Genomic DNA, 14,867 nt, shown 5'->3' on the forward strand with positions numbered 1-14,867 from the left:
AATCATGTTGCTGGTCTAATGAGGAGCTTTGAACATAAAGCCTCCTGAGATTAAGAGACATAAAGCATTCAGCTTGCAACCTATTCAACATCATTTCAAAAATCTTAAAATTTCTTGGACTCAGTTCAGAGATAATTCATCTTTAACGGGGAACCGTTACTGGAGTCTGAATCTGTAAGGGAGTTTTCTTCCATTTGCAATACACAGGTGAGATATTTACATCATTCTGGATTACAGACAAGAAGTACAGACCCCCTGACTAATTTTTAGAAATGAAGTAGGAATTTTTTTTTAGATTATCAACATGGTGAATCAGAATAGCATGTGTAAGATGATTAGTAAAAATTCCACTTAAACGTCCATCTATTATCAATTTATTACACAAATCATTCCCATGAACTTTTCTCCTGAAACACAATCTAGATCATTCTTTAATTGTCCTTTTGTAAGAGTAGGTGTCATTTAATTCAAAGCAAAGAAGCTCTTTACTCTAATACAATGACTTTTTATATTTAATTAGGCATTGGTAATTATTCTTGTACTGATAGTAGAAGAAAATTCATTATTGGTATAAATTACTAGATAGCAATAACTATGTAGGACAAACTAGATGGTGTTGCTTTCAAACTTATTTACTCACATTCCACTTCAAAAATGGAAATAGTAGGTTAAATTTGAAACCCTAAGGCATATATAAGGTTCTTTTCAAACAAATTTAATTGTACAGTGAAACTCTTCATTCCCGTATTTCAATAACTTCTTGCTCCCGTTCCTTAAGATTTATACATAATATGGAAGTTAAAAACAAGTCGGTTGTTTTGGATATTTTCCTTCATGGACTCACAGATGACATAGAGCTGCAGCCCTTCATCTTTGGCTTCTTTTTATGCATGTATTTGATCACCATCTTTGGAAATCTTCTTATAATGTTGGCCATCATTTGTGACTCCCACCTCCACAAACCCATGTACTTCTTTCTCTGCCATCTGGCTTTTAATGACATGTATTTAATCAGCATTACAGTCCCAAAGATGTTGGTGAATGTACAAACACAGGATCAGAGGATCACTTTTGCTGGCTGTCTGAGCCAGGGATGCTTTGTGGCTGTATGTGTCATCTTTGAATGTTTTCTCCTTGGAATAATGGCCTATGACCGCTACATAGCCATTTGTTATCCTCTAAGATACACAGTCCTCATCAATCCCTTCTTCTGTGTAATTGTGGTTCTAATCTCTTTATTTATTAGTATTGTAAATGGTCTGCTGCATAGTCTGATGGTGCTGCACTTGTCCTTCTGCACAGACCTGGAAATCCTCCACTTCTTCTGTGAAATTGCACAAATCCTCAAGCTTGCCTGTTCTGACAACCTCATCAACAACATCCTGATATTTGTTACAGCTTCTATTTTTGCTGGTGTTCCTCTGTTTGGAATAATCTTTTCTTATGTTCACATTGTTTCTACAGTATTGAAAATGCCATCATTAGAAGGAAAGTATAAAGCCTTCTCTACTTGTGGGTCTCATTTATCAGTTGTTTCCTTGTTCTATGGGACTGGTTTTGGTGTATACATTACATCAGTAGTAATTGATTCACCGAAGGAAATTGCTATTGCTTCAGTGATGTATTCCATAGTTCCTCCAATGTTGAACCCCTTTGTCTATAGTTTGAAGAACAGGGATATGAAGGAAGCACTGAAGAAGGTAATTGGTAAAACAGTTTCTCTCCCATGATGTATGATTAATCTGTGACTTGTCAAAATGCCAATGATTACTTCTAATATAATTACTCAGTGAACTTAACTTGGATTTTCAGTTGTCTTGTTTCAATTTTACTTCATTGAAGCTGAACATAGAATTTCATTTCTAATGTAATTTTACTTTATTTTATTTGTTTTGGTGTTTTTCCTCTATGTATGTAACTATATAATGAATATGCCTAATTCCCATATTGACCAGATGTGGGGATAAGATACCCTGGAACTAGAACTGTAAATGGTTGGTAACTGTCAAATAGGAGGTCAGGATTGAATCCCAGTCCTGAAGTGGAGCAGCCACTGATTTATGCTCCAAAAAATTTCTAGCCCATTACTACTACATTTATTAACATGTATATGTGTGTTTGCGTGCATTTGTGGTTCCTATATATGTATGTGAGTAACTGCTTAGGTAGGAAGTGTTTTTTAGATCCCCTTGAGCAGAAAATCTGATTGTTGTAAGCTGATCAGCCATAGTGCTGTGAAGATACTCTCTGGAAATGCAGCAAGTAAAGTCAATCTCAAAGCTATTATCTCAGTCCTCATTGCCACATAGTTTCCAACCTGGATATAGAATTTCTTCTTTTTTCAGCTCCCAGGAAAGGGGCTGTGAAGATGAATTTTAACTCTCTCTCTCTCTCTCTCTCTCTCTCTCTCTCTCTCTCTCTCTCTCTCTCTCTCCCTCTCTCTCTCTGAGTGTGTGTGTGCATGTGTATATATATCTGTCTGTATGCGTGTATGTATGTAGGTAGGGCATGTGTATGTGTGTTCATGCATATCTGCACATGCATATGCATGTGTTTGTGTGTATTTGTGAGTTAGTGTGTGTACCCTTTACTTGGTCATGGGAAATTTCCATCACTGTCTTGGACTTAGGTCTACTGTCAAGGACAATATGTGAAGGAATAACTGCTACAAAATTACTTGCTAAGAATGTCATACTTCATTTTATTGTTAATACATTTTTATTAGCTGATAAAAATTTGAGATGATATGAAATTCATCCACACACATTAAGATTTTTAAAAATAATTGGAGAATTTTATACCCATATCCAATATCTTTCTATTGAATACACCCACAGTCCTTTCTAAACTTCCTTTCTTAATTGTTTCAACTTCTTGTACTCATTTTCTGTTTTAAAAGCTACTGAGTACATTAGCTGTTGCAAGAATATTAAGGAGGATGGGGCTATTTAGTTGATAATAGGTAATCTAACAGAAGCTACATTCCTGAAGAAATATGACTCTGTATTAGAACTTAAACCTTGAAACTTTGAATATTGGTACTCTATTAAAAACAGCCTAACTTAAAAAACACTATGGAACAAAGAATAAGACTACACTATTCTCATGAATTGAAGACATACTAGAATTGATCTGGGCTCTCCTTTACTTTCCTGGTGATGGAGAAAATGCAACTGTCATATCTAGGGATGTTTCTAGTCACAGAAGTACAGAAGCTCCATCTCCTGCTTGTTAAAACATTTTTTTATGGTGAAACTAGATTTTATTTTTCTAGTAAACTAAATAAGTTACCTAGAAGCATATCAAAGCCTGTCCCAAATAACATTTGTCTTTCTAATATAATTGGTTACTATTTATGTGATTAATGCACAAAAGTCTACCTTCAGAAGATGAAATTAACTATTTGGTATCAAATGTAAATTTTTTATTATAATATGAAAGTATAAAAGACAAAAAATATAGTGGTATGCTAATGAAGTAGAAAGTAACTGTGTTGCTATATTTGACATTATTAGTATCTTTTATTTGATTCATTGAATCAACGTGGACTGGGTGTAACATAATCTAACACCTGCAGCTATCTACTTTGTTGTCTACAAAAGTATATTTGGGAATAATATATAGTATAAACCTGTGGATATACCTTTCAGGACATATTGATTATTTTAACTGAGGGAGGAAGATTCATCCTAAAGTTGCAAGATACTATCCCAGGGGCTAATGTCTCAGACTAAATAAAACAATAGAAATAATTAGCCACAATAACAAAATAATTAATATATAACTCCTATGAATATGCAATGGATTTTTATGATACATAATGATATCAACTTCATATTTTGACATTGACAAATATTTACTGAACCTGTGAACATTAGGTAGGCTCAGATCTTGTGGTAGTCAAGTAAAGCAATCAAAGAAAGAAGTCAAAGAAAGAAGAACAGAAATGTTTTTTTAGATACCAAAGTCATTAAGTAATAAATGCATTAAATGTGTTGTTGTTTTCTCTTATGCTTCCATGTCTATAATTGCAATGAGTTTAACAGTCACCCATTTATTTGCAATGCCATAGGGTATTGTAATGTATAGTGACATCAAAATTAAGAATCATTTTTAACTTGTTGTAAATTATGTGTCTAAATTTTCTAGGTTTTTTATTTATATACAACTTAATATTTCCCTACATATATTCTGGAGGAAATAAAAGGTAGTTTTGTATGTGGAGAATTGTACCTATAGGTAAGTGAAAATTATGACTAAATAGTTTACTCAATTAATTTCTGACTAGGTAACTTAAGCACTACCAATTGTGATAAGAATGTGTATGTTTCTCTTAGCAATTGTATTGTATTGTATCCGAGAAATAATTAAAATTCACTATATTATAAAGTTGTAATATCTTTATAAATTATAAGACATTTATTTTCCTTTTTTGGTAAAAAGTATTATAACATTTTCAACAAGCTACCTATATTACCATAACATTAAAATTCTTTATATATTTGGAATACAAGTTCTGTTAAATCTAAAAATAGAAATACTGTACTTACTCTAAAATTTTATTCTTTTTTGTATTGAATGTTTTCTTTATTTACATATCAAATATTGTCCCTTTCCTAGCTCCCCCCACCCCCAGAAACCCCCTATTCTATTTAATCTTCCCTTACTTCTATGAGGGTGCTGTGCCACCCACACTCCCATCCATTCCTGCCTCCCTGCCCTTGCATTCCCCTACACTGGGGCATGGAGTCTTCAAAGGACCAAGGGTCTCTTCTCTCACTGATGCTCAACAAGGCTATCCTCTGCTAAAATGTGGCTGGAGCCATGGGTCCCTCTATGTGTACTCTTGGTGATTTATTTCGTGGGAGCTCTGGGGGAGTCTGGTTAGTTGATATTCTAATTCTTCTAATGGGGTTGCAAATGCCTTCATCTCCTTCAGTCTTTTCTCTAACCTATTGGGAACCCCATGCTCAGTCCAATGCTTGGGTATAAGCATCACTTTCTGTATCTGTCAGGCTCTGGCAGAGCTCTTCAGGAGACTGTTATATTAGGGTCCTGCCAGCATACACTTCTTGGTATCCACAATAGTGTCTGGGTTTGTTGACTGTATATGGGATGGATACACAAGTGGGGCAGTCTCTAGATGGCCTTTCCTGGAGTCTTTCCTGACACATTGTCTCTATCCTTGATCTTTTGTGTATTTTGTTTCCCTCCTAAGAAGGACCAAAACATCCACACATTGGTCTTCCTACTTCTTGAGATTCATATGGTCTGTGAATTGTACCTTGGATATTCCAAGCTTTTGGGCTAATATCCACTTATCATTGAGTCCATACCATGTATGTTCTTTTGTGATTGGGTTACCTCACACAGGATAATATTTACAAATTCCAACAATTTGCCTAAGAATTTCATGAAGTCATTGGTTTTAATAGCTGAGTAGTATTCCATTAGGTAAATGTACCACATTTTTCTGTATTCATTCCTCTGTTGAAGGACAACTGGGCTCTTTCCAGCTTCTGGCTATTATAAATAAGGCTGCTATGAACATAGTGGAGCATGTGCCCTTTTTTATATATTGGAATATTTTTTGAGGGATATACCTAGGTTCTCAGGTAATACCGTGTTAAATTTTCTGAGGAAACACCAGACTCATTTCCAGAGTTGTTTTACTAGATTGCAGTCCCAACAAGAGTGGAAGAGTGTTCCTCTTTGTCCACATGCTGGACAGCATCTGCTGTTGCCTGAGTATTGATCTTAGCCATTCTGACTGTGTGAGGTGGAATCTCAAAGTTGTTTTGATTTGCATTTCCCTGATGACTAAGTATGTTGAACATATCTTTAGATGCTTTTCAGACATTCAATATACCTCAGTTGTAAAATCTAGTTTAGCTTTGTATCTCATTTTTAATAGGGTGATTTGATTCTCTGGACTCTATCTTCTAGAATTCTTTGTATATATTTCAATACTAGTGTTCTATCTCATAAAAGATTGGTAGAAATCATTTCCCAATCTGTTGGTTGTCATTTTGTCCTATTTACAGTTTCCTTTGCCTTACAGAAGCTTTGCAGTTTTATGAGGTACCATTTATCTATTATTGATCTTAGAGCATAAGCCACTGGTGTTCTGTTCAGGAAATTTTCCCTTGTGTGCAAGTGTTCAAGGCTCTTTCCCACTTTCTCTTCTATTAGTTTCATTTTACCTGGTTTTATGTGGAGGTCCTTGATCCACTTGGACTTGAGTTTTGTACAATTAGATAAAAATAGATAAATTTGGCCAGTATACAGGAGTCACTAACTGAGCAGTAGCCAGCCCCACAGCCCCCAAATAAGCCTCCAATCCAAGACACCATAGCATGCCAAGGATCTTAGGATCAGGGGTAAGGAGAACATGACATCTGTTCCAACATAACTGAGAGTAACTGGGACCAGCAGGATCCAGGGATGCAGAAACCCCACTTGACAGGTGGCTAGTGTTCCTCCTAGTATGTGCAGATCTACCTTGGGAACAAACATGGTGGCCAGTCCCATAGTGCCCAGAGGAGGCTTCACTCCCAGGCACTCTACCAAGACCAGGATCTTAGGATCTCAGGGTCCCAGGAACTTGGACACACCAGGATCTCAGAGTCTCAGAGGCAGCTTGACTCCCAGGAACTCTGGTGTTGGGAACTAAAAAGTGGAGCCCTGGGGAACAGGGGGAGGAGGAAGACCCACACACCACCAGAGTTCTGTTGGGAATTGCAGGCTGGTCTCCAGTCGAGCTGAGGTTTGAACCCCAATGGTCATAATTCACCTACATGACATTGTGGTGTTCCTTCATGCTCCTGGAACTCTGGCCCCTGCCTAAGGTACCTCCTCCCACAGCCCCCACAAGAGAAGCATGGTCAGTAGTTAAGATTGACTTCCAACCCAAAGTCATTAAAAAAGACAGGGAGAGACACTTCATACTCATCAAAGGTAAAATCCTCCAAGAGGAACTATCAATTCTGAATATATATGCTCCAAATACAAGGGCAGCCACATTCATTAAAGAAACTTTAGTAAAGCTCAAAGCACACATTGCACCTCACACAATAATAGTGGGAGACTTCAACACACCACTTTCACCAATGGACAGATCATGGAAACAGAAACTAAATAGGGACACAGTGAAACTAATGGAAGTTATGAATCAAACGGACTTAACAGATATCTACAGAACATTCTATCCTAAAACAAAAGAATATACCTTCTTCTCAGCACCTCATGGTACCTTCTCCAAAATTGACCACATATTTGGTCACAAAACAGGCCTCAACAGATACAAAATCCAACACCCATCCATGATAAAAGTCTTGGAAAGATCAGGAATTCAAGGCCCATACCTAAACATGATAAAAGCAATCTACAGCAAACCAGTAGCCAACATCAAAGTAAATGGTGAGAAGCTGAAAGCAATCCCATTAAAATCAGGGAGTAGACAAGGCTGTCCACTCTCTCCCTACCTATTCAACATTGTACTTGAAGTCCTAGCCAGAGCAATTAGACAACAAAAGGAGATCAGGGGGATACAAATTGGAAAGGAAGAAGTCAAAATATCACTTTTTGCATATGATATGATAGTATATATAAGTGACCCTAAAAATTCCACCAGAGAACTCCTAATCCTGATAAACAGCTTCAATGAAGTAGCTGGATATAAAATTAACTCAAAGAAATCAATGGCATTTCTGTACACAAAGGATAAACATGCTGAGAAAGAAACTACGGAAAAAACAGCCTTCTCAATAGTCACAAATAATATAAAATACCTTTGCGTGACTCTAACTAAGGAAGTGAAAAATCTGTATGATAAGAACTTCATGTCTCTGAAGATAGAAATTAAAGAAGATCTCAGAAGATGGAAAGATCTCCCATGCTCATGGATTGGCAGGATCAATATAGTAAAAATGGCTATCTTGCCAAAAGCAATCTACAGATTCAATGCAATCCCCATCAAAATTCCAACTCAATTCTTCAATGAATTAGAAAGGGAAATAGGCAGATTCATCTGGAATAAAAAAAAACCTAGGATAGCAAAAAATCTTCTCAAGGATAAAAGAACTTCTGATGGAATCACCATGCCGGACCTAAAGCTGGGGGAGCAATTGTGATAAAAACTGCATGGTACTGGTATAGTGACAGACAAGTAGACCAATGGAACAAAATTGAAGAACCAGAGATGAACCCACACACCTATGGTCACTTGATCATTGACAAGGAAGCTAAAACCATCCAGTGGAAAAAAAGACAGCATTTTCAACAAATGGTGCTGGCACAACTGGCTGTTATCATGTAGAAGGTTGCGAATTGATCCATTTCTATCTCCTTGTACTAAGGTCAAATCTAAGTGGATTAAGGAACTCCACATAAAACCAGAGACACTGAAACTTATAGAGGAGAAAGTAGGGAAAAGCCTTGAAGATATGGGTACAGGGGAAAAATTCCTGAATAAAACAGCAATGGTTTGTGCTGTAAGATCGAGAATGGATAAATGGGACCTCGTAAAATTGCAAAGCTTCTGCAAGGCAAAAGACACCGTCAATAAGACAAAAAGACCACCAACAGATTGGGAAAGGATCTTTACCTATCCCAAATCGGATAGGGTACTAATATCTAATATATATAAAGAACTCAAGAAGGTGGACTCCATAAAATCAAATAACCCCATTAAAAAATGGGGCTCAGAACTGTACAAAGAATTCTCACCTGAGGAATACCGAATGGCAGAGAAGCACCTGAAAAGATGTTCAACATCCTTAATCATCAGGGAAATGCAAATCAAAACAACCCTGAGATTCCACCTCACACTAGTCAGAATGGCTAAGATGAAAAATTCAGGTGACAGCAGATGCTGGTGAGGATGTGGAGAAAGAGGAACACTCCTCCATTTTTGGTGGGATTGCAAGCTTGTACAACCACTGTGGAAATCAGTCTGGCGGTTCCTCAGAAAATTGGACATACTACTACCAGAGGATCCAGCAACACCTCTCCTTGGCATATATCCAGAAGATGTCCCAACAGGTAAGAAGGACACATGCTCCACTATGTTCATAGCACCATTATTTATAATAGCCAGAAGCTGGAAAGAACCCAGATGCCCCTCAACAGAGGAATGGATACAGAAAATGTGGTACATTTACACAATGGAGTACTACTCAGCTATTAAAAAGAATGAATTTATGAAATTCCTAGGCAAGTGGATGGACCTGGAGGGCATCATCCTGAGTGAAGTAACCCAATCACAAAGGAACTCACACAATATGTACTCACTGTTGAGTGGATATTAGCAAAGAAACTTAGTATACCCAAGATATAAGATATAATTTGCTAAACACACGAAACTCAAGAAGAACGAAGACCAAAGTGTGGATACTTTGCCCCTTCTTAGAATTGGGAACAAAACACCTATGGAAGGAGGTACAGAGACAAAATTTGGAGCTGTGATGAAAGTATGAACCATCTAGTAATTGCCATATCCAGGGATCCATCCCATGATCAGTTTCCGAACGCTGACACCATTGCATACACAAGGAAGATTTTGCTGAAAGGACCCAGATATAGCTGTCTCTTGTGAGACTATGCTGGAGCCTAGAAAACACAGAAGTGAATGCTCACAGTCAGCTATTGAATGGATCACAGGGCCCCCAATGGAGGAGCTAGATTAAGCACCCAAGGAGCTAAAGGGATCTGCAACCCTATCGGTGGAACAACAATATGAACTAACCAGTATCCCAGAGCTCTTGTCTCTAGCTGCATATGTATCAAAAGATGGCCTAGTAGGCCATCACTGGAAAGAGTGGCCCATTGGACTTGCAAACTTTATATGCCCCAGTACAGGGGAACGCCAGTGCCAAAAAGGGGGAGTGGGTGGGTAGGGGAGTAGGGGGGTGGGTATTGGGGACTTTTGGGTTAGCATTAGAAATGTAAATGAGGAAAATACCTAATTAAAAAAATGAAAAAAAAAATTGAAAGACACATTATACCCCACACAATAGTGGGAGACTTCAAAACCACACTCTCATCAATTGACAGATCATTGAAAAAGAAAGTAATAGAGACACAGTGAAACAAATAGAAGTGATGAACCATATTGTTTTAACAGATATCTTTAACACATTTTACCCTAAAACGAAAGAATATACCTTCTTTTTAGCATATCAAACATTCTTTAAATCAGTCAGAAGTTTCAACCAATACAAGAAGATTGAAATAATTCCATGTATCCTATCAGATCACCACAGACTAAAGCTAGATTTCAATGACAAAAAAAAAAAAAAAAGAACAAAAACCAAACCAAAACAAAAAACAGAAAAAACACAGCCATGGACACTAAACAATTCTCTACTCATTAATAACTTTGTCAAAAAAGAAATAAAGAAAGAAATTAAAGACTTCCTGAGAATCAATGAAAATGCTGGCACAACATACCAATACTTATGAGACACAGTGAAAGAGGTTCTAAGAGAAACATTCACAGCTCTAAGTGGCCTAATAAAAAAATGGAGAGATCCTATACTAGCAGCTTAACTGCACTCCTGAGAGTACTAGAACAAAAATAAGCAAACACACTCAAGAGGAATTTACAGCAGGAAATAGTCAAACTCAGACTGAAATCAAACAAATAGAAACAAAGATAATGAAACACACCAACTGTGGTGGTTTGAATATGTTTGTCCCAGGGAGTGACATTTTACAGAGTGTGGCCTTGTTGGAGTAGGTGTGGTCTTTTGTAGGTGGTGTATTACTGTGGGTATTGGTTTTAGAACTTCCTCTGCCATGTGTAAATCAGTCTTCTCCTGTTTACCTTTAGTTCAAGATGTAGAATTTTTGGCCCAGCCCCATGTCTCCATAAACTTTTCCATGTTCCCACTGTGATAATAATGTACTGAATCCCTGAATGTGTAAGCCAGCCCCAATTAAATGTAGTCTTTTAGAAGAGTTTCCATGGTCACAGTGTTGGTGTCTCTTTTCAAAAATGAAAACCCTAACTAAAACAAAAACTAATAAGATAAAGGTTTTGGCTTATTGCTTATGGTGTCTCCTACTTTTCTTGGTGTTTTCCTGACTCATATCTTGTCATAAAACACGTAATTATACTTATGGGTCAATTAGATGTTCCTGGAAAAGAATTTTATTTCTTGGTAGACATTTTTCTCATCCATCATGTAAGTAACAAGCCTATATTTTTCTAATTAACTAAGAAGATATTAATTGGAACAAATATGTCTTGCCCTGATGCTCTTTGTATTCTGATGTTAATGTTGCTTCCTCAAGACAGGTTCCTCGTGATGTGAAGTCAGTCATGTACTCAGGTGATCTCATGTGAACCTTCTCCCCATTTTAACTGGTCAATAAACACTAGAGCCTGGGATTGGACAGTGGAAAGAAAACGTGGGATAAGAGATATAGGAGAGGAAGGCAGGTAGAGAGAGATCAGAACAAGAAGGGAAGGGATAGAATTGAAGAAGGGGAGGAAGAAGACATAACAGAGCAGAACCTCATGGCCAGGCGAAACCATAAGTACTATAAGGTCTCATGGCTAGGGAATATGTTAGTATAGTGCTATATTTGCCCAATCTAGGCATATAGCTTAAAATTATAATAACTGGATCGTGGGCTTTTTATATAGGCTTATAGGGGTTTGAAAATTTAGGAACACAAACCTTTGACATAATGAAAGCTATTCCCTCAAGCCCCTACATAAATGAAGTCTAGATTATCTAGTACAAAGTAAAATGTTATTATATCAATTGAATGTCTTTCAGTTTATATATCTGACATTATATCAAGATACGATTGGGGTTGGGGCTTTATCTCAGTGGTAGAGTGCTTGCCTAACAAGCACAAGGCCCTGGGTTCGGTCCTTAGCTCTGGAAAAGAAAAAGACAACAAAAGATATGACTACATCCCAAGAATTTTTTGGACTATTATTCTATGGATAAAATCAGCATAGGTATACAATTGAAATTGTATTCTCAAATCTCAGATGTTCTCCAACAGAGACATGATTAAACTGAGTGTTACCTTTCTTTGTTCTTTCAATACACTAATGTTTCTCTTTTTATTTAAAACATAAAACAAACAAAATGATTAATTTCAATGTTGTTTCAATACATATTTTTATTAATGACACTGAACTAATGATACTATGATAAAGGAGAGTATACTTTATGCTTGTGTTTTATTATTATGGAAAAAGAAACTTCTTCCAATAATTTGCTCCAGCGATGCCTCACATATTGTCAATATCTACTTCTTGACATCACATTAGACCTAAATCTAGGATGAAATTAACATAGCCTAGGGTAGGTTGTTAGGATAAAGATGTTTTCTAGCTGTAGTCACAGCTTAACTTTTCCTGCTCTGATTACTTCCTTTAACTAGTTATTTTAGAGGGACCAAAACAATAGGTAAAATTATAGTCTCTCCTTTAGAGCTCTTTACTTTATATTGGAAAAAAAAAACTGTCTTTGAAGAATTGGAAATCATATGCCTAAATCAAGGAGAGAGAAATAAATCAAAGATAGGTAGAATTTCAAAGGAAATTTATTGGGTCACTACATTAAACAAATCATGTATTAGAAGTATCAAGCATATAGGATCAACCAAATGTCCCCTTTCCACTTAGTATAAAAACAAAAGTTGACAGGAAATTAGCCAGTATGGAAAGTAAACTCACTTACTAATAACTTCTTCAGTGACCTCTGTGTATTTGTGTTCATAAAATTGTAGATAAAGTACTTTATTATTGCAAGAAACATAAAATATATGTTTTATGTTTCCATAAGCAAAGCAACTGCATCTCTCCTTGGTGATCAACTTTTTCTGAGTTAATGTATATACTGCAACCAGTCACATAGCACAAGTAAACTACCTAAAAAGTGAGACCTAGCTGTGAAAAAGTCTTCATAGACTCTTTCAGATGGTGGTTCTACCAACACTGTAACCACATTGCAATATAAAAGAGGAAACAATTAAAGGAAGAGCACCACAAACAAAATTGATAATGGAATTCTTGCCAGGATTCTATCAATGAAGATGTCAGAACAGTCCAGCTTGAGGACCTGAACAAGTTCAAAAAAGAAATGGTTGTTTTCCAGGCTCTCCAGAAGTACAACTAAAGCACTAGCAGAGAATATTAACATTAGCAACCCTAGTGCAAAGAACTAGTGATTCCAGAATAATAGTGTAGAAGAGATCCATGACTGTGTACCTTACCATGTGACAAATTGCCATATTGTGATCATATGTCATGACTCCAAGGGAAAAAACCTTTTATCATTATCAAAATGTCACCAAAGAAGATTGGCTGAGACAGCTTGCGTAACTGATACTATTGTTTTTAGGTTTATATGTTCAGAAGCATCTTTTGGACAGAGTTGGTACATTAACAAATGTGAGTAAAAGAAAGATAAGAGACAATGTAGTACCAAAGGATTAGCAGTGAAACTCAGAGCTAAAGGCCAAGATTACTAGAATATTTCCCCACAATGTGATAAAGTATATGCACATGGGAACTGATAATGATGGTCTGAAGTTGGATCATTTGTTAGTATTGATAGAAACAATTCATAATCTATAGTTTTGAAACTTAAGGTACACATATCTAAAACAAAAGAAAACAAAAGAAAACAAGACAAGACAAAACAAAACAAAACAAAACAAAACAAAACAAAACAATACAAAACAAAACAAAACAAAACAAAACAACATTAATGCCAGGCAGTGTATGGTAGACTCAGATTTTCTAGATGGATGTCCTAAGCTATAGAGTACATTAAGTAAAGACTAGTCAAAATAAAATAAAAATAAAATGAATTTTAATAAGACCTGAAGGGTTGATGATGGCTAATTGAAGCTTAAATGATGCCAACACACTGTGGAAAAACAGTGTTTTCTCTTTGCCACGAAAGATGCTACTCCGACTCTAACATAGTCTTACATATTCTTCAATGTATGGTGATATTTTTAAAGCAGAGGATCTTTAGAGAATTTAAGACCTTTGTGGTTGGAGGCCATTAGTAACAGACTTCTGAAGGCTATATCACCTTCTTCTAGTCTGTTTTCTCTACTTTTTTCTCTACCTTTATGTGTTTTACAGCACAGCTCTTATTAACAAGGGCAGAATTATTCTGTTAATATACATTCTCTGTAGAGACAGATACTTCCATAAAATCTTGGGAAAAAAATTCTTAACTATTTAATCTGGAAGTAATTTTTGAACCTAGTGAATATATGGAGCAATTCTTTTTTTTTTTTTCTGGTCATCTCACCGTTTGGATGAATGTAATACAATTGCCAGACTCTATTAGATTTGATTTTAACAATAAAAACACTGTACTGCATATATGTATATGAATGATATGTATTTATTTAATTTGAAGTCTGTGAGGCTATAGAAACTAGTACTATAGTTTACAGCACCCAATGGCAAATACCATGCCAATTATCATAGTGCAAAGAGAGATAGAAGTGGAGAAAACGTGTCAAAATCTGGTAAAATTGAAACTTAGATAAGGAGAAAGAATAGCCAATAGAGATATAATCCTAGATTATACCTCATGAATCCCCAGTTCCTCACATGCCATGTATGCAATTAAGCTGGAAATATAAAAACTTCATGAGGTTAAACATGTCACAACTACATGAAATAATGTTTACATGGCTATCATATGGCATTCATGGTGCTACTCTAACAAGAACTTTTAACACTGCTTACTTTCATAAATTTCAATTTAGCACTGTGAGTTTACTTTCAGGAAAAGTTTATATAGTATAATGATTTATTTTTCCAAATCTCTCTTAAATTTCAGATGATTAATATTATTAAAATAACTATACTACTA

The 14,867-nt window shown here is 36.1% G+C and overlaps 1 protein-coding gene across 1 annotated transcript; it reads left to right on the top strand.

The window, feature by feature from the left end:
• Nucleotides 1-776: 776 nt before the first annotated feature.
• Nucleotides 777-1,730, top strand: LOC110302006 (olfactory receptor 7G2-like). The gene has a single exon (XM_021172750.2). It carries the CDS (start codon nt 792-794, stop codon nt 1,728-1,730), a length of 939 nt encoding a protein of 312 aa, XP_021028409.2. The 5' UTR covers nt 777-791.
• Nucleotides 1,731-14,867: the final 13,137 nt, after the last annotated feature.

The sequence above is a fragment of the Mus caroli genome, unplaced genomic scaffold (assembly GCF_978045245.1).
Source record: "Mus caroli unplaced genomic scaffold, Mus_caroli_1 scaffold_11, whole genome shotgun sequence".
Taxonomy (NCBI): domain Eukaryota; kingdom Metazoa; phylum Chordata; class Mammalia; order Rodentia; family Muridae; genus Mus; species Mus caroli.

Excerpts from the sequence above, each read along its gene's own strand:
- LOC110302006 (XM_021172750.2), top strand. The coding sequence starts at position 792 with ATGGAAGTTAAAAACAAGTCGGTTGTTTTGGATATTTTCCTTCATGGA.